The sequence below is a fragment of the Hemitrygon akajei genome, chromosome 2, assembly GCF_048418815.1.
Source record: "Hemitrygon akajei chromosome 2, sHemAka1.3, whole genome shotgun sequence".
Classification (NCBI taxonomy): Eukaryota; Metazoa; Chordata; class Chondrichthyes; order Myliobatiformes; family Dasyatidae; genus Hemitrygon; species Hemitrygon akajei.
The window spans coordinates 1,091,313-1,112,606 of NC_133125.1; the positions used below are offsets into that span (position 1 = coordinate 1,091,313).

Genomic DNA, 21,294 nt, shown 5'->3' on the forward strand with positions numbered 1-21,294 from the left:
TCGACAACTGTAACAGGGTGAAGGGGACATGGTATTCGACATCTATAACAAGGTGGGGACATGCTTCTGGGGAACTGTAACAGGGTGAAGGAGACATGGTGTTGGACAACTGTAACAGGGAGACTGGGACATGGTGTTGGACAACTGTAACAGGGTGATGGGGACATGGTGCTGGACAACTGTAACAGGGAGACTGGGACATGGTGTTGGACAACTGCAACAGGGAGAATGGGACATGGTGTTGGATAACTGTAACAGGGAGACTAGGACATGGTGTTGGACAACTGTAACAGGGTGAAGGGGACATGGTATTGGACAACTGTAACAGGGTGACAGGGACATAGTGTTGGACAACTGTAACAGGGATTTTGGGACATGGTGTTGGACAACTGTAACAGGGTGACAGGGAGATGGTGTTGGACAACTGTAACAGGGTGACATGGACATGGTGTTGGACAACTGTAACAGGGTGACAGGGACATGGTGTTGGACAACTGTAACAGGGAGAATGGGACATGGTGTTGGACAACTGTAACAGGGTGACAGGGACATGGTGTTGGACAACTGTAACAGGGTGACAGGGACATGGTGTTGGACAACTGTAACAGGGAGAATGGGACATGGTGTTGGACAACTGTAACAGGGTGACATGGACATGGTGTTGGACAACTGTAACAGGGTGACAGGGACATGGTGTTGGTCAACTGTAACAGGGAGAATGGGACATGGTGTTGCACAACTGTAACAGGGTGACAGGGACATGGTGTTGGACAACTGTAACAGGCAGAATGGGACATGGTGTTGGACAACTGTAACAGGGTGATTGGGACATGGTGTTGGACAACTGTAACATGGAGACTGGGACATGGTGTTGGACAACTGTAACAGGGAGACTAGGGCATGGTGTTGGACAACTGTAACAGGGTGACGGGGGCATGGTGTTGTACAACTGTTACAGGGTGATGGCGACATTTTCTTGGACATCTGTAACAGGGTGATAGGGACATGGTGTTGGACAACTGTAACAGGGAGACTGGGACATGGTGTTGGACAACTGTAACAGGGTGATGGGGACATGGTGCTGGACAACTGTAACAGGGAGAATGGGACATGGTGTTGGACAACTGCAACAGGGAGAATGGGACATGGTGTTGGATAACTGTAACAGGGTGATGGGGACATGGTGCTGGACAACTGTAACAGGGAGAATGGGACATGGTGTTGGACAACTGTAACAGAGTGACAGGGACATGGTGTTGGACAACTGTAATAGGGTGATTGGGACATGGTGTTGGACAACTGTAATAGGGTGATTGGGACATGGTGCTGGACAACTGTAACAGGGTGAAGGAGACATGGTGTTGGACAACTGTAACAGGGAGACTGGAACATGGTATTGGACAACTGTAACAGGGTGATGGGGACATCGTGCTGGACAACTGCAACAGGGAGAATGGGACATGGTGTTGGACAACTGAAACAGGGAGACTGGGACATGGTGTTGGACAACTGTAACAGGGTGAAGGGTACATGGTGCTGGACAACTGTAACAGGGAGACTGGGAGATGGTGTTGGACAACTGTAACAGGGAGACTGGGACATGGTGTTGGACAACTGTAACAGGGTGATGGGGACATGGTGTTGGACAACTGAAACAGGGAGACTGGGACATGGTGTTGGACAACTGTAACAGGGTGATGGGGTCATGGTGCTGGACAACGGTAACAGGGAGAATGGGACAAGGAGTTGGACTACTGTAACAGGCTGATTGAGACATGGTGCTGGACAACTGTAACAGGGAGAATGGGACATGGTGTTGGACAACTGCAACAGGGAGAATGGGACATGGTGCTGGACAACTGTAACAGGGAGAATGGGACATGGTGTTGGACAACTGTAACAGGGAGAATGGGACATGGTGCTGGACAGCTGTAACAGGGAAACTGGGACATGGTGTTGGACAACTGTAACAGGGTGATGGGGACATGGTGCTGGACAACTGTAACAGGGAGAATGGGACTTAGTGTTGGACAACTGTAACAGGGTGATGGGGACATGGTGCTGGACAACTGTAACAGGGAGAATGGGACATGGTGTTGGACAACTGCAACAGGGAGAATGGGACATGGTGTTGGACAACTGTAACAGGGTGAAGGGGACATGGTGCTGGACAACTGTAACAGGGAGACTGGGACATGGTGTTGGACAACTGTAACAGGGTGATGGGGACATGGTGTTGGACAACTGCAACAGGGAGAATGGGACATGGTGTTCGACAACTGTAACAGGGTGAAGGGGACATGGTATTCGACATCTATAACAAGGTGGGGACATGCTTCTGGGGAACTGTAACAGGGTGAAGGAGACATGGTGTTGGACAACTGTAACAGGGAGACTGGGACATGGTGTTGGACAACTGTAACAGGGTGATGGGGACATGGTGCTGGACAACTGTAACAGGGAGACTGGGACATGGTGTTGGACAACTGCAACAGGGAGAATGGGACATGGTGTTGGATAACTGTAACAGGGAGACTAGGACATGGTGTTGGACAACTGTAACAGGGTGAAGGGGACATGGTGCTGGACAACTGTAACAGGGAGAATGGGACATGGTATTGGACAACTGTAACAGGGTGACAGGGACATAGTGTTGGACAACTGTAACAGGGATTTTGGGACATGGTGTTGGACAACTGTAACAGGGTGACAGGGAGATGGTGTTGGACAACTGTAACAGGGTGACATGGACATGGTGTTGGACAACTGTAACAGGGTGACAGGGACATGGTGTTGGACAACTGTAACAGGGTGATGGGGTCATGGTGCTGGACAACGGTAACAGGGAGAATGGGACAAGGAGTTGGACTACTGTAACAGGCTGATTGAGACATGGTGCTGGACAACTGTAACAGGGAGAATGGGACATGGTGTTGGACAACTGCAACTGGGAGAATGGGACATGGTGCTGGACAACTGTAACAGGGAGAATGGGACATGGTGTTGGACAACTGTAACAGGGAGAATGGGACATGGTGCTGGACAGCTGTAACAGGGAAACTGGGACATGGTGTTGGACAACTGTAACAGGGTGATGGGGACATGGTGCTGGACAACTGTAACAGGGAGAATGGGACATAGTGTTGGACAACTGTAACAGGGTGATGGGGACATGCTGCTGGACAACTGTAACAGGGAGAATGGGACATGGTGTTGGACAACTGCAACAGGGAGAATGGGACATGGTGTTGGACAACTGTAACAGGGTGAAGGGGACATGGTGCTGGACAACTGTAACAGGGAGACTGGGACATGGTGTTGGACAACTGTAACAGGGTGATGGGGACATGGTGTTGGACAACTGCAACAGGGAGAATGGGACATGGTGTTCGACAACTGTAACAGGGTGAAGGGGACATGGTATTCGACATCTATAACAAGGTGGGGACATGCTTCTGGGGAACTGTAACAGGGTGAAGGAGACATGGTGTTGGACAACTGTAACAGGGAGACTGGGACATGGTGTTGGACAACTGTAACAGGGTGATGGGGACATGGTGCTGGACAACTGTAACAGGGAGACTGGGACATGGTGTTGGACAACTGCAACAGGGAGAATGGGACATGGTGTTGGATAACTGTAACAGGGAGACTAGGACATGGTGTTGGACAACTGTAACAGGGTGAAGGGGACATGGTGCTGGACAACTGTAACAGGGAGAATGGGACATGGTATTGGACAACTGTAACAGGGTGACAGGGACATAGTGTTGGACAACTGTAACAGGGATTTTGGGACATGGTGTTGGACAACTGTAACAGGGTGACAGGGAGATGGTGTTGGACAACTGTAACAGGGTGACATGGACATGGTGTTGGACAACTGTAACAGGGTGACAGGGACATGGTGTTGGACAACTGTAACAGGGAGAATGGGACATGGTGTTGGACAACTGTAACAGGGTGACAGGGACATGGTGTTGGACAACTGTAACAGGGAGAATGGGACATGGTGTTGGACAACTGTAACAGGGTGACATGGACATGGTGTTGGACAACTGTAACAGGGTGACAGGGACATGGTGTTGGACAACTGTAACAGGGTGACAGGGACATGGTGTTGGACAACTGTAACAGGGAGAATGGGACATGGTGTTGGACAACTGTAACAGGGTGATTGGGACATGGTGTTGGACAACTGTAACATGGAGACTGGGACATGGTGTTGGACAACTGTAACAGGGAGACTAGGGCATGGTGTTGGACAACTGTAACAGGGTGACGGGGGCATGGTTTTGTACAACTGTTACAGGGTGTTGGCGACATTTTCTTGGACATCTGTAACAGGGTGATAGGGACATGGTGTTGGACAACTGTAACAGGGAGACTGGGACATGGTGTTGGACAACTGTAACAGGGTGATGGGGACATGGTGCTGGACAACTGTAACAGGGAGAATGGGACATGGTGTTGGACAACTGCAACAGGGAGAATGGGACATGGTGTTGGATAACTGTAACAGGGTGATGGGGACATGGTGCTGGACAACTGTAACAGGGAGAATGGGACATGGTGTTGGACAACTGCAACAGGGAGAATGGGACATGGTGTTGGACAACTGTAACAGGGTGACAGGGACATGGTGTTGGACAACTGTAACAGCGTGACAGGGACATGGTGTTGGACAACTGTTACAGGGTGATTGGGACATGGTGTTGGACAACTGTTACAGGGTGATGGCCACATTTTGTTGGACATCTGTAACAGGGTGATTGGGACATGGTGTTGGACAACTGTAACAGGGAGACTGGGACATGGTGTTGGACAACTGTAACAGGGTGATGGGGACATGGTGCTGGACAACTGCAACAGGGAGAATGGGACATGGTGTTGGACAACTGAAACAGGGAGACTGGGTCATGGTGCTGGACAACTGTAACAGGGTGATTGGGACATGGTGTTGGAAAACAGTAACACGGTGACGGGGACATGGTATTCGACATCTATAACAAGGTGGGGACATGCTTCTGGGGAACTGTAACAGGGTGAAGGAGACATGGTGTTGGAGAACTGTAACAGGGTGAAGGGGACATGGTGCTGGACAAGTGTAACAGGGAGACTGGGACATGGTGTTGGACAACTGTAACAGAGTGACAGGGACATGGTGTTGGACAACTGTAATAGGGTGATTGGGACATGGTGTTGGACAACTGTAACAGGGTGACAGCGACATGGTGTTGGACAACTGTAATAGGGTGATTGGGACATGGTGCTGGACAACTGTAACAGGGTGAAGGAGACATGGTGTTGGACAACTGTAACAGGGAGACTGGGACATGGTATTGGACAACTGTAACAGGGTGATGGGGACATCGTGCTGGACAACTGCAACAGGGAGAATGGGACATGTTGTTGGACAACTGAAACAGGGAGACTGGGACATGGTGTTGGACAACTGTAACAGGGTGAAGGGTACATGGTGCTGGACAACTGTAACAGGGAGACTGGGACATGGTGTTGGACAACTGTAACAGGGAGACTGGGACATGGTGTTGGACAACTGTAACAGGGTGATGGGGACATGGTGTTGGACAACTGTAACAGGGAGACTGGGACATGGTGTTGGACAACTTTAACAGGGTGAAGGGTACATGGTGCTGGACAACTGTAACAGGGAGACTGGGACATGGTGTTGGACAACTGTGACAGGGAGACTGGGACATGGTGTTTGACAACTGTAACAGGGTGAAGGAGAAGATCCTGAGAGGCAGGATTTATAAACATTTGGAGAGGCATAATCTGATTAGGAATAGCCAGCATGACTTTATCAAAGGCAGTTTGTACTTTACGAGCCTGATTGAAGTTTTTGAGGATGTGACTAAGACATTGATGAAGGAAGAGCAGCAGATGTAGTGTATATGGATTTCAGCAAGGCAGTTGACAAGGTACCCCATGCACAGCTTATTGAGAAAGTAAGGAGGCACAGGAACCAAAGAGACATTGCTTTGTGAATTCAGAACTGGCTTGCCCACAGTAGGCAGAGTGGTTGTAGATGGGTCATATTCTACATGGAGGTCGGTCACCGGTGGAGTGCCTCAGGGATCTGTTCTGGGACCCTTACTCATTGTAATTTTTATAACTGACTTGGATAAAGAAGTGGAGGCTTGGGTTAGTAAGTTTGCTGATAACACAAAGATTGGAGGTTTTGTAGATAATGTCTGAGGTTGTCTGAGGTTACAGCGGGACATTGATAGGATGCAAAACTGTACTGAGAAGTGGCAGATGGAATTTAACCCAGATAAGTGTGAAGTGGCTCATTTTGGTAGATCAATTATGATGACAGAATATAGTATTAATTGTAAGACTTTTGGCAGTGCGGAGGATCAGAGGGATTTTGGGGTCCAAGTCCATAGGATGCTCAAAGCAGCTGCACAAGTTGACTCTGTGGTTAAGAAGGCGTACGATGTATTGGCCTTCATCAATCGTGGAATTCAATATAGGAGCCGTGAGGTAATGTTGCATCTACATAGGACCCTGGTCAGACCCCACTTGGAGTATTGTGCTCAGTTCTGGTCGACTCACTACAGGAAGGATGTGGAAACCATAGAAAGGGTGCAGAGGAGATTTACAAGGATGTTCAAAAAACAACACACACAAAATGCTGGTGGAACACAGCAGGCCAGGCAGCATCTATAGGGAGAAGCGCTGTCGACACTTCGAGCCGAGACCCTTCGTCAGGACTATCCTAAAGGAAAGATAGTAAGAGATTTGAAAGTAGTGGGGGGAGGGGGAAATGCGAAATGATAGGAGAAGGCCGGAGGGGGTGGGATGAAGCTAAGAGCTAGAAAGGTGATTGGTGAAAGTGATACAGAGCTGGAGAAGGGAAAGGATCATGGGACGGGAGGCCTCAGGAAAAAGAAAGCGGGGTGGGGGAGCACCAGAGGGAGATGGAGAACAGGCAAACAACTAAATATGTCAGGGATGGGATAAGAAGGGGAGGAGGGGCATCAATCTCTTCCCACCTATGTTTGTGACACTTCTCATGCTCTGAATTTTTTCAATGATTTTAAGTTCCTTGGCCCCCACCATCTTATTTTCACCATGGACGTCCAGTCCCTATATACCTCCAGTCCCCACTGAGATGGTCTCGAAGCTCTTCACTTTTTTTTGGATTCCAGACCTAACCAATTCCCCTCTACCACCACTCTCCTCCGTCTAGCGGAATTAGTTCTTACTCTCAATAATTTCTCCTTTGGCTCCTCCCACTTCCTCCAAACCAAGGGTGTAGCCATGGGCACCCGTATGGGTCCCAGTTATGCCTGCCTTTTTGTTGGCTTTGTGGAACAGTCCATGTTCCAAGTCTATACGGGTATCCATCCCCCTCTTTTCCTTCGCTACATTGACGCTGCCTCCTACACGCTTGCTGAGCTCGTCGACTTCATTAACTTCGCCTCCAACTTACACCCTGCCCTCAAATTTACCTGGTCCATTTCCGACACCTCCCTCCCCTTTCTTGATCTTTCTGTCTCCATCTCTGGAGACGGCCTATCTACTGATATCTACTATAAGCCTACAGACTCTCACAGCTTCCTGGACTATTCCTCTTCCCACCCTGTCTCTTGCAAAAAGCCTATCCCCTTCTCCCAATTCCTCTGTCTCCACCGCATCTGCTCTCAGGATGAGGCTTTTCATTCCAGGACGAAGGAGATGTCTTCCTTTTTTAAACAAAGGGGCTTCCCTTCGTCCACCATCAACTCTGCTCTCAAACGCATCTCTCCCATTTCCCGCACATCTGCCCTCACCCCATCCACCCACCACCCCATCGGGATAGGGTCCCCCGTGTCCTTACCTACCACCCCACTAGCCTCCAGGTCCAACGTATAATTCTCCGTAACTTCCGCTACCTCCAACAGGATCCCACTACCAAACACATTTTTCCCTCCCCCCCCTTCTGCTTTTCGCAGGGATCGCTCCCTACGCGACTCCCTTGTCCACTCGTCCCCCCCCATCCCTTCCTTCTGAAGGTAACTGTAACAGAAGGGTTGGCTTTTCTGAAGTCAACAACCAATTCCTTCGTCTTACTGACGTTGAGGGATAGGTTATTGTCCTCACACCATGCCACCAGGTTTTTAATTTCCTCTCTGTACAACCTATTCAATCTTTCTTTATAACTCAGGTCCTCCTCACTAGGCAACATCCTTCTAAATTTTATCTATCTTTATTATTTCAAACTTGTTTACATCACCTAGGTAGGTGACCAAAACTACACATAATACTGCAAATTAGGCCTCACCTACATCTTATAAAGCTTCAGCTTAACATTCCATCTCCTGCACTCCATGCATTGATTTATGAAAACCAACATGCCAAAAGATTTCTTTACGACCCTATCTATCTGTGATGCCACTTTCAACCAAGTCTGGGCCTGTATTCCCATATCCCTTTTGTTCTACCACACTCCTTTCTCTGTGTAAGACCTACCTTGGTTGGTGTAATCGAAGTACAAAACTCACATTTTTATGAATTAAGTTCCATCTGCCATTTCTCAGTCCATTTTTCCAGCTGAATTAGATCCTTCTGCCAGCCATAATAGCCTTCCTCACTGTTCACTACAGTCCCAATCTTGGTGTCATCTGCAAATTTGCTGATCCAGTTAATCATCATTCAGATCATTGATATAGATGATAAACAACAACAGACCCAGCTCTGATCCCTGCGGCACAGAACTAGTCACAGACCTCTGGTCAGAGAGGCATTCCTCTACCAGCACTCTCTGGTTTCTCCCACAAAGCCAATGTCAAATCCAATTTACTACCTCATCTTGAATGCCGAGTGACTAAACATTTTTGACTAACCTCCCGTGCCGGGCCTTGTCAAATGCCTTGCTAAAGTCTATGGAGGCAAGATCCACTACCTTGCCTTCATCCATTTTCCTGGTAAATTCCTCTAAAATCTCACACAAAATGCTGGTGGAACACAGCAGGCCAGGCAGCATCTACAGGGAGAAGCGCTGTCGATGTTTCGGGCTGAGACCCTTCGTCAGGACTAACTGAAAGGAAAGAAAGTAAGAGATTTGAAAGTAGGAGGGGGAGGGGAAAATGCTAAATGATAGGAGAAGACTGGAGGAGATGGAGTGAAGCTGAGAGCCAGAAAGGTGATTGACAAAAGGGATACAGAGCTGGAGAAGGTAAAGGATCATGGGACGGGAGGCCTAGGGAGAAAGAAAAGGGAAGGGGAGCACCAGAGGGACATGGAGAACAGGCAGAGTGATGGGCAGAGAAAGAAAAAAAAAGCAACAACTCTCTTATTTACTCTTGAACATTCCTGTTATTTACCCCTTGATCATGACCCCACTAAGGAGCACCAGGCCACTGTCTCCTATACCATCACCAACCTTATCAGCTCTGGGGATCTCCCATCCACTGCCACCAACTTCATAGTTCCCACAACCCGCATTTACCGTTTCTACCCCCTACCCAAGATCCACAAACCTGCCTGTCCAGGTAGACCCATTCTCTCAGCTTGCTCCTGCCCCACCAAACTCATTTCTGCATACCTTGACTCTGTTTTATCCCCCCTATTCAATCCCTTCCAACCTATGTTCGTGACACTTCTCACACTTTGAATGTTTTCAATGATTTTAAGTTCCCTGGCCCCCACCACCTTACGTTCACCATGGACGTCCAGTCCTTATATACCTCCATCCCCCACCAGGAAGGTCTCAAAGCTCTCACCTTCTTTTTGGATTCCAGACCTAACCAATTCCTTTCTACCACCACTCTCCTCCATCTAGCGGAATTGGTTCTTACTCTCAATAATTTTTCCTTTGGCTCCTCCCACTTCCTCCAAACCAAAGGTGTGGCCATGGGCACCCGCATGGCTCCCAGTTATGCCTGCCTTTTTTTCAGCTTTGTGGAGCAGTCCATGTTCCAAGTCTATATGGGTATCCGTCCTCCTCTTTTCCTTCACTACATCGATGACTGCATTGTTCCTGCACGCTTGCTGAGCTCGTTGACTTCATTAACTTTGCCTCCAACTTTCACCCTGCCCTCAAATTTACCTGGTCTATTTCTGACACCTCCCTCCCCTTTCTTGATCTTTCTGTCTCCATCTCTGGAGACGGCCTATCTACTGATATCTACTATAAGCCTAGACTCTCACAGCTACATGTACTGTTCCTCTTCCCACCTTGTCTCTTGCAAAAATGCTATCCCCTTCTTGCAATTCCTCTGTCTCCACCACATCTGCTCTCAGGATGAGGCTTTTCATTCCAGGACGAAGGAGATGTCTTCCTTTTTTAAACGAAGGGGTTTCCCTTCTTCCATCATCAGCTCTGCTCTCAAACGCATCACTCCCATTTCCTGCACATCTGCCCTCACCCCATCTGCCCATCACCCCATCGGGATAGGGTCCCCCTTGTCCTCACCTATCAATCCACCAGCCTCCAGATCCAACGTATAATTCTACGTAACTTCCGCCACCTCCAACGGGATCCCACTACCAAGCACAACTTTCCCTCCTCCCCTTTCTGTATTCCACAGGGATCGCTCCCTACGCGACTCCCTTGTCCACTCGTCCCCCCCATCCCTTCCCACCGATCTCCCTCCTGGCACTTATCCTTGTAAACGGAACAAGTGCTACACCTGCCCTTACACTTCCTTCCTCACCACCATTCAGGGCCCCAGACAGTCCTTCCAGGTGAAGCGACACTTCACCTGTAAGTCGGCTGGTGTGGTATACTGCGTCCGGTGCTCCCGATGTGGTCTTTTATATATTGGTGAGACCCGACACAGACTGGGAGACCGTTTCGCTGAACACCTACGCTCTGTCCACCAGAGAAAGCAGGATCTCCCAGTGGCCACACATTTTAATTCCACGTCCCATTCCCATTCTGATATGTCTATCCATGGCCTCCTCTACTGTCAAGATGAAGCCACACTCAGGTTGGAGGAACAACACCTCATATACCAGCTGGGGAGCCTCGAACCTGATGGCATGAACATTGACTTCTCTAACTTCTGTTAATGCCCCTCCTCCCCTTCTTAATACATCCCTGATATATTTCTTTTTTTTCCCCTCCTTTTTTTTCTTTCTCTCTCTGCCCATCACTCTGCCTGTTCTCCATCTCCCTCTGGTGCTCCCCTCCCCCTTTCTTTCTCCCTAGGCCTCCCGTCCCATGATCCTTTCCCTTCTCCAGCTCTGTATCCCTTTTGCCAATCAGCTTTCTGGCTCTCAGCTTCACCCCACCCCCTTCGGTCTTCTCCTATCATTTCGCAATTTCCCTTCCCCCTCCTACTTTCAAATCTCTTACTTTCTTTCCTTTCAGTTAGTTCTGACGAAGGGTCTCGGCCTGAAATGTCGACAACGCTTCTCCCTATAGATGATGCCTGGCCTGCTGTGTTCCACCAGCATTTTGTGTGTGTTGCTTGAATTTCCAGCATCTGCAGATTTCCTCATGTTTGTCCTCTAAAAACTGCATAAGATTGGTTAGACAAGACCCGACATGCACAAAGTCATGCTGGCTATCACTAATCAGTCCATGTCTATCTGAATACTTGTATAGCCAGTTCCTCGGAATACCTTCCAATAACTTTCCCCCAATGATGTCAGACTCACAGGCCTATAATTTCCTGGTTTATGTTTAGACTTGTGGAAAGTTCTGAGGAACAGCAAAGATAAAAAGGCTCTAATGAAAGACATACAGACCTCCAAACAGAAGTGTGATGTGGTCTACAAATTACAATGGGAGATAGAAAATGCATGCAAAAAGAGCAATGTTACAATAGTCCTGGGGGTTTCAATATGCAGGTAGATTGGGGAAGTCGGGTTAGTGCTGGATCCCAAGAAGGGGAGTTTCTAGAATTCCTCTGCGATAACTTTTTAGAGCAGCTCATGGTTGAACCCACTAAAGGTTCAGGTATTCAGGATTATGTCTTGTGCAATGAACCAGAATTGATTAGCAAGCTTAAGGTGAAGAACCTTTAAGGAAATAAATAGAATATGATTGAATTCACCCTGAAATTTGAGAAGGAAAAGCTAAAGTCACATGTATCAGTATTACAGTTGAGTAAAGGGAATTGCAGAGGCACATGTAAAGAGTCGTCCAGAATTAGAAACATAGAAAACCTACAGCACAATACAGGTCCTTCGGCCCACAATGCCGTGCCAAATATGTACTTACTTTAGAAATTACCAAGGGTTACCCATAGCCCACTATTTTTCTAAGCTCCATGTACCTATCCAGGAGGCTCTTAAAAGAAACTTATCCAACTTGATGCTTTCCTAAAGTTCAAGTACATCTTCTTTCTTAATGTCTATATGCTCAAGTTTTTCAATCTGCTGTAAGTCATCCCTACAATTGCCAAGATCCTTTTCCGTAGTGAATACTGAAGCAAAGTATTCATTAAGTATTTCTGCTATTTTCCAATGTCACACTTGATTGGTCCTATCCTCTCATGTCTTATTCTCTTGCTCTTCACATAGTGTAGAACATCTTGGGGTTTTCCTTAATCCTGCTCATCAAGGCCTTCTCATGGCCCATTCCGGCTCTCCTAACTTCATTCTCAAGCTACTTCCTGCGAGACTCATAATCTTCCAGATATCTATCATTTCCTAGTTTTTTGAACCTTTTGTAAGCTTTTTTCGTTGACTAGATTTTCAACAGCCTTTGTACACCATGGTTCCCGGACCCTAGCATCCTTTCCCTGTCTGATTGGAACATACCTATGCAGAACGCCACACAAATATCTCCTGAATATTTGCCACATTTCTGCTGTACATTTCCCTGAGAACATCTGTTCCTGATTTATGATAGCTTCATACTTCCCCTTACTCCAATTAAATGCTTTCCTAACTTGTCTGTTCCTATCCCTCTCCAATGCTATGGAGATAGAATTGTGATCACTATCTCCAAAATGGTCTCTCACTGAGAGACCTGACACCTAACCAGGTTCATTTCCCAATACCAGATCAAGTACAGCCTCTCCTCTTGTAGACTTATATACATATTGTGTCAAGAAACCTTCCTGAACACACATAGCAAACTCCATCCTATCTAAACCCCTTGCTCTAGGGAGATGCCAATCAATACTTGGAAATTAAAATCTCCAACCACGACAAATCTGTTATTATTTCACCTTTCCAGAATCTGTCTTCCTATTTGCTCTTCGATGTTCCTGTTACTGTTGGGTGGTCTATAAAAAACACCCAGTAGAGCTATTGACCCCCTTCCTGTTTCTAACTTCCACCCACAGAGACTCCATAGACAATCCCTCCATGACTTATTCCTTTTCTGTAGCCGTGACACTATCTCTCATCAGCAGTGCCACACACCCACCTCTTTTGCCTCCCTCCCTGTCCTTTCTGAAACATCTAAAGCCTGGCACTTGAAGTAACCATTCCAGTCCCTCAGCCATCCAAGCCTCTGTAATTACCACAACATCATAGTTCCAAGTACTGATCCACGCTCTAAGCTCATCCACTTTGTTCATGATGCTTCTTACATTAAAATATACACAGCTCAAACCATCAGTTTGAGCACATCTCTTCTCTATCACCTGCCTATCCTCCATCTCAAACTGTCTCCAAGATTTCTCTGTTTGTGAGCCAACAGCCCCTTCCTCCATCTCTTCAGTTTGGTTCCCACCCCCCAGCAATTCTAGTTTAAACTCTCCCCAGTAGGCTTAGCAAACCTCCCTGCCAGGATATTGGTCCTCCTTGGATTCAAGTGGAACCCATCCTTTTTGTACAGGTCACACCTGCCCCAAAAGGGGTCCCAATGATCCAGAAATCTGAATTCCTGCCCTCTGATCCAAACCCTCAGCCACACATTTATCCTCCATCTCACTCTATTCCTATGTTCACAGTCGCGTGGCACAGTCAGTAATCCCGAGATGACTATCTTTGAGGTCCTGCTTCTCAACTTCCTTCCTAACTCCCTGTAGTCTTTTTTCAGGACCTCCTCCCGTTTCCTACCTATGTCGTTGGTACCAACATGTACCACGACCTCTGGCTGTTCACCTTCCCACTTCAGGATATCGTAGAGGTGATCAGAAACATCCCTGACCCCCTAACTATAGAATCCTCTATTATTCCTGCCTTCTTCCTTTCCCTACCCTTCTGAGCCACAAGGCCAGATTCTGTGCCAGAGGTGCAGCTACTGTTGCTTCCCCAAGGTAGGTCCCCCCCCCCCAACAGTACTCAAACAGGAGTACTTATTGTGAAGGGGGACAGCCACAGGGTACTCTCTAGTATCCAACTCTTGCCCTTCTGTCTCCTGACTGTTACCCACTTATCTGTCTCTCGAGGCCCCAGTGTGACTATTTGCCTATAGCTCCTCTCTATCACATCCTCACTTTTCCTGACCAGATGAAGTTCATCAAGCTGCAGCTCCAGTTGCCTAACGCAGTCCCTGAGGAGCTTCAGTTTGACGCACCTGGCGCCGATGTGGCCTTCCAGGAGGCTGGGAGTCTCTTGGATTCTGACATCTGACACCCAGCGCAGAATATCGGCCTCACAGACATACTTCCTGTTTCTATTCTTCACAGGTAACCTACCTCGCCTCGACCCGTTATCGCCAAGGTCCTCCTACTCTGTCTACCTCTACTTGGGATGCCTGTTCTATAAAGCTGTCTCCTTTTAAACTCTTCACACTGGTCAACTTGCTGACATCCACTCGCTTGCACTGTCGTGCCTCGATTGGAAAAGAACACTAGCAGGATGAAGGCAGTGCAGCAATGGCAGGAATATTTGGAAGCAATTTGGAGGCACAGGATATATACATCCCAAAGAGGAAGAAGTATTCTAAACTGTCCATGGTATTACAGAAAAGATACTAGCATGGATAAGCAGTGGATGATTGGCAGGAGGCAGAGGGGAATAAATTAAACATTTTCTGGTTAGTTGATGATAACTAGTGGTATTCCACTGGGGTCTGTGTTGGGACCAACTCTTTTTACATTATTTGTCAATAATTTGGTTGACAGAATTGATGGTTTTGTTGAAACATTTGCAAACGATACAAAGATAGGTGGAGAGGCAGGTAGTTTTGAGGTAGTAGAGAGGCTACAAAAGGACTTAGACAGATTAGCAGAAGGGGCAAAAAATGGCAGATGGAATACAGTGTCGGGAAGTGTATGATCATGCATTTTGGTAGAAGAAATGAAAGAGAGTAAATACAAAAAATGTTGCACAATCAGACTTGGGAGTCCTTGTGCAAGATTCCCTAAAGGTTAATTTACAGGTTGAGTCTGTGGTGAGGAAGGCAAATGCAATGTTAGCATTTTTTTCAGAAGGACTAGAATATAAAAGCAAGGATGTAATGTTGAGGTTTTATAAAACACTGAAGAGGCCTTACCTAGAGTATTGTGAGCAGTTTTTGTACCCTTTGAAAGAATGTGGTCACACTGGAGAGTTTCTAAGGAGGCTCACAAAAATGATTGTAGAATTGAATGAACAACAACACACACAAAATGCTGGTGGATAGATGTTGCCTGGCCTGCTGTGTTCCACCAGCATTTTGTGTGTGTTGTTGTTTGAATTTCCAGCATCTGCAGATTTCCTCGTGTTTGCTCATAGAATTGAATGGCTCGTCATTTGAAGAGCATTTGATGGCTCTGGACCTGTATTCACTGGAATTCAGAAAAATGAGGGGTGACTTCATAGAAACCTTACTGTATGGTAAAAGTCCTTGACAGAGTGGATGTGGAGAATATGGTCGAAGACCAGAGGACACAGCCTGAGAATAGAGGGGTATCCTTTTAGAATGGGGATGAGAAGCAATTTCTTTAACCAAAGAGCTGGAAATCTGAGGAATTCATTGCTACAGGGAGCTGTGGAGGCCAAGTATTTATATATAGTTAAGGCAGAGGCTGGTGGATTCTTGACTCCTTCACTGTGAAGGATACGCTTTTTGCATGCCATAAATGCAAAATTATCGGGGGGGGGGTGCACAGAAGTGAGTGTAGTCACTAATTCTAAGGAGAAAGTGTTTGGAAAGCTGAAAGGTCTGAAGGTAGATAAGTTTCCTGGACCTGATGAACTACACCCCAGGAATCTGAAGAAGGTAGTAGAAGAGATTGTGAAGACTTTAGTATGATCTTTCAGTAAATATTGGAATAGTTCACATGGACTGGAAAATTGCAAATGTCACACCACTCTAAGAAGCAATGTTAAATTTTGCAGTGTTAAGGGCAAATTTTCCAGGGCACAGCATGTAACATAGAAAGAATGGCAACACCTCTACTTCCTTTGGAGTTTGTGAAGGATCGGCATGCCATCTAGAACTTTGACAAACTTCCCCACCATTATTGTTTTATTGTTTCTTTCTTTTTGCATTTGCACTGTTTGTTATCATTGCATGCTGGCTGAATGCCCAAGTTGGTGCGGTCTTTCATTGATTCTGTTATAGTTATTATTCTATTGTGGATTTATTGAGTATGCCCACAAGAAAAATGAATCTCAGGGTTGTGTATATATATATATATATACTTAGATAAAAATTAACTTTGAACTTTGAAGGGAGGCAGACAGTAGAAAAGAAACCATCGCCCATTTAGCTTGACTTCACTGGTTTGGAAGATGTTGCACTAGATTACTGAGAATGATTCCAAGACACATGATAGACAGAAAGCTGGCTTACAAAACTATTCAAATTCATTGGAGAAATAAGCAGAATTAGGTCACTTGGCCCATTGAGTCTGCTCTGCCATTTCTAAATGGGGAGTGAAGATGTGGTGAGGATATTTCCCCTCGAGCAGAGGTGTCGAACTCAATTGCACATGGGGCCAAAACTCAAAGCACACTTTAGGTCGCGGGCCGAACAGGATAAACATTTATTGAACACACTAAAACTAAACATTTTTTGAACATAAATATGAATAAAAACAGTCAGGAATATTATTCCAGAAAAAATAAACTAAAACTTTAAATAACTTAAATATTTTGCTCTCCATAAAAATATCTCCTGTCAGTATTATACAAGTTAGAAATATGAGCATGCTGCAAAAAAACCCTGAAAATATAAATAAAATTTGTGCTTTTCAGCAAAAGTTAAAACAACAACAAATCAAAACACTCAGTTTTCTTTGCTCTTATGCCATTTTGTCAGAGCTGGATGCTTGGCATCTTTTCTTGGCAATAAGTTCGTTTAGGTTTGGTGTAAGGTTCTGTGTTGTGGAGATTCTCAGGATGGACTGCAGGTGTTCATCAGTGAGACGACTCCTGTGTGATGTTTTGTTAATCTTCATCACTGAGAAAAGCTTCTCACACAGATATGTGCTACCAAACATGCACAAGGTTCGAGCCGCATGTAGACGGAGCTGAGGCATTGCTTCAGGAATGGAGCGAATAAACTGTACGGGCCCTGCAGTGTCGTACTTTGCCTTTAGTGTCCCATTACACTGCAGCTCTATCAGCTCCATCTGAATCTGTACAGGTGCAGTTTCCACGTCGACGGCAAATGGGTTGCGAAGCAGCTCGAAATTAATTTTTTGTGCTTCAAAGTCACCAAAGCGCCGTGCGAACTCAGTGCGAAGAATAGCGTTGTATACAGCAACAGACGCTTGACGCGGGAATGTTCTTGGGTAGCCTATCGGCAGCTGTTGCGCTGCATTATGGGATCTGTAGTTTGTGTGTTATCAGCGCTTCATATCGCCGGGACATTAATAATTAAAATAATAGATTTATCTAAAATGATCTCGCGGGCCGGATATAATTGTACGCCGGGCCGGATATAGCCCGCGGGCCTTGTGTTTGACACCTATGCTCTAGAGGAAGACTCTGGTACCAGAATTCAAGGATGTCCTTTTAGAACAGAGATGGGGAAGGATTTCTTTAGCCAGAGGGAGATGAATCTGTGGAATTCATTGGCACAGATGGTTGTAGAGGCCGAATAATTGGGTATACTTAAAGAAAAAGCTTATAGGTTCTTGATTAGTCAGGGCATCAAAGGTTACAGGGAGAGATCAAGAAAATTTTGTAGAGAGAGATAATAAAACATATAAGCCATATAACAATTACAACACGGAAACAGGGCATCTCAGCCCTTCTAGTCCGTGCCAAACGCTTACTCACGAAGCCATTACTGAATAGAAGTGCTGACTCAATAGGTGGAATATCTTAATTCAGCTCCTACGCCTTATGATCGTATGGTAACGTAAGGTTGTGTTAAGTTGCACAGTTGTATTTATGCCATTTATCAGGAGAAAACGGAATCCTTACCTAAAATCTCACTGTAATACGAATTCCAACGGGACCACATTTCTTCAACTATCCACTGGTACATAAATGTGTAAAACACATTCTGAATTCTCTCCGGAAAAGACATCTTATCTGAAAACTCCGACAAAGAAGTCGGTACGTAGGAAGGAGGAGCAGGCATCTGTCCGCAGTGTCTCTCCACAGCAAACCCCGGGAAAAATCTCAGACTGAAGATAAAAGGAATGCCGAGCTTCACGGCCAGGAGATCCCCACAGAAATGGACAGGATCACTCAACAACACTTTGAACGCAGACTCCCGCAGTCTCTGCATCAGTTTGTCATTCTTTAATACCCCGTCACAGATCTCTCGAGACATTTTGAACCCATTTTCCATCAGCTTTGAAAATTTTCTGTAGGCATCCCAGTAGGACAGGGAAGGCTTCTCGTTTATCCAGAAGTCTAACAGTTCATTCAAAAAGGCTTCGTAATCCTCTGTGGTAAACGGAACCTGAATTACTTCAAACCGTACGGGTGAGGGCTCGGAGGAGTTGACGAAAATTGCAGCTGAATGTTCAGCCACCGTGACATTGTGACCCCGGGCGATTAGTTCATTGATGATAAATTTTACATTGATCCAGTGGCTTCCCACCGCCGGCCAAATCAGTACGTTTTCGGGAGCTGCCCGCTGGTAAAAAAACAAGAGCAGAAACAGGAGCCTGAGTTGCATCGTGTCCAAGCAACGGCTCCCAGCTGAAGTTCTGGTCACCTGGTTGTGTAAGTGGCCTGTTTACACAACTAATTTATTAACAGAAACGCTGGAGACAGGAACTACATTTCATGGTTCTTTTCCAGGAAGAGTCCGAACTTTTACACACACATATATAGAGCCATACGCGCCTAATAGCGCATGCAACGACGTTTTACTAAAACATAAAGTAGTTCCTTATTCTAATATCGGTTATACGGTACACTCCTCCCCTTTTATTTTAATAGAGTATCAACTGTTTTTTTACTGGGGCACTATGCTAAACAAATATGTTTACTCTTAACATACAAACGCCTACCATTTGTTTACAAATTATAACGAAGTAGCTTAATAATATCAAATCATAACAAGCCTTTTTTTAACTTTTTACTTTTGGTCCAAGACCCAGTTATACCTCAAGTCTCTGGGGAGGTCTTCTCTGCCTCTTTGGGTAACGTCTGATCTGAAACGTTTGCTTTGGGGAATGAGTCTCCACAGGTACATCAGGTGGGTCATCAGCACTGATGGCATGCGTATCTGTAGATGAGGCTGATGTAGTCACATCAGGAGTATTTGCTTCTATGTCAGGGGAGTCTGGGCAGGGTATTGTTGTGTTTTCACCCGAGCATCCAGGATTTTGACTACATGATGTCTCCAAACGTTCTCTCCCACCTTCACTGTATACATCAGTGGCCCATCTATGGTGGAAATTGTACCCGGTTGCCACTTTTCAGTACGGTAATCACGTGCAAGAACTGACTGTCCCACGCTGAAGCTCCGTGTTGACAGCATTCAAGTGTATGAACTGTCTGTTCTCCACATCATGCCTTACATCTGGTTTGAGAAGATCCATGCGGGACCTCAGGTTCCTGTTCAGAAACAGCATCGCTGGAGTCTGGTTAGTGGTTGCATGTATTGCATTACGATAGGTAAGGAGGAAGTTGTCTATCTTGTGTTGCAGTGGTCGATTTTCGCTGTCCCTTGCCTTGAGGGCTTTCTTGAATGTCTGCACAGATCTTTCTGCCAAGCCATTTGTGGATGGATGGTCAGGGGCCGATGTAAAGTGCTTGATTCCATTGTTCTTCACAAAACTTTGGAATTCTTCAGAGACAAACTGTCATCCATTGGCTGTGCAGAATTGTTCTGGTATGCCATTCCTGGCGAACATGGCCCTCAGAACTGTAATGGTCTTTTCCGATGTGGTTGTCTTCATTTTGATGACCTCCGGCCATTTGGAATGTGCATTGACGACGATTAAAAAGAGAGAGTCCAAGAATGGTCCAGCAAAGTCGATGTGCACTCGTTGCCATGGTGATGAGGGCCACTCCCATGGAAGGACAGGGGCTTGTGATGGTGTGTTCTGGATCTTTTGACATCCAGAGCAGTTCTTGGTCAAGTCCTCAAACTGTCTATCGATTTCTGGCCACCAGGCATAGGCATGGGCAAGACTTTTCATCTTAACGGTACCCAGATACCCCTTGTGCAGTTCCTCCAACACTCTGGTGCATAGCTTGGGAGGAATCACAACTCGTGAACCACACATTAGTGTTCCCTGACACACTGACAACTGCTCCTTCCTCGCTGAGAAGCTGGAAACAGTGTGTTACCACGCGCTGGCCATCCCTTTACCGTGATGTCATACACTTTTGACAACATAGGGTCATTGCGTGTTTCTCTTTCAATGAGGCTGTTTGTCACTGGTAATTGTTCAACTATTGTGTGAAAGACCTCTGCTGAATCCATTTGTGTAGTTATCTCTGAAGTCGGCAGTGGTAAACATGACAAACCATCTGTGTTGCCATGTTGTTTGGTCCCCTTGTGTTCAATGTCATACCTGTGACCTCCTAAGAAAAGGGACCATCGCTGCAGCCTTTGTGCTATCATCACTGGAACGCCATTTTTTTGGGTTAAAGATTGACACGAGAGGCTGATAGTCAGTCAACAGGTAGTGACTGAATTTCTTGACTCCCCACACGAGGCTTAGGGCCCCTCTGTCAATCTGTGCGTATTTGCGTTCAGCTGAAGTTAGCGTTCTTGAGGCAAAGGCTGTTGGTCTTTCTGAGCCATCTGGGAACTTGTGCGATAACATGGCTCCTATCCCATGGGGCAAGGCATCACAAGCTGGTTGGATTGGTAAGGAGGGGTCAAAGTGCGTGAGCACCCCTTCTGAAGTTATGAGTCTTTTAGTTTCTTGAAATGCTTTCTCACAGCTCTCAGTCCACGTCCACTGTGTCCCTGTCCGTAATAATGCATTCAGTGGGTGTAGGACTGTGGATAGGTCAGGCAAGAACTTGTGGTAATAGTTCACTAGTCCAAGATATGGTCTCAGCTGAGACACATTTTCAGATGGT

General features: G+C 46.3%; 1 protein-coding gene across 2 annotated transcripts in view; it reads right to left on the reverse strand.

Annotated features, from left to right (window-relative positions):
- The window catches only part of LOC140738569 (UDP-glucuronosyltransferase 2A2-like), a 228,066-nt gene extending 209,056 nt beyond the window's left edge, over positions 1-19,010 (reverse strand). The window contains exon 1 of one of the 2 annotated variants that reach the window (XM_073066038.1): positions 18,220-19,005. In XM_073066038.1, coding sequence (XP_072922139.1) covers positions 18,220-18,925 — 706 coding nt within the window. In that variant the 5' untranslated portion in view covers positions 18,926-19,005. Of the gene's footprint in view, positions 1-18,219 lie in introns of both variants that reach the window. The other variant, XM_073066045.1, reaches the window with a different exon arrangement.
- Between the last annotated feature and the right edge of the window lie 2,284 nt (positions 19,011-21,294).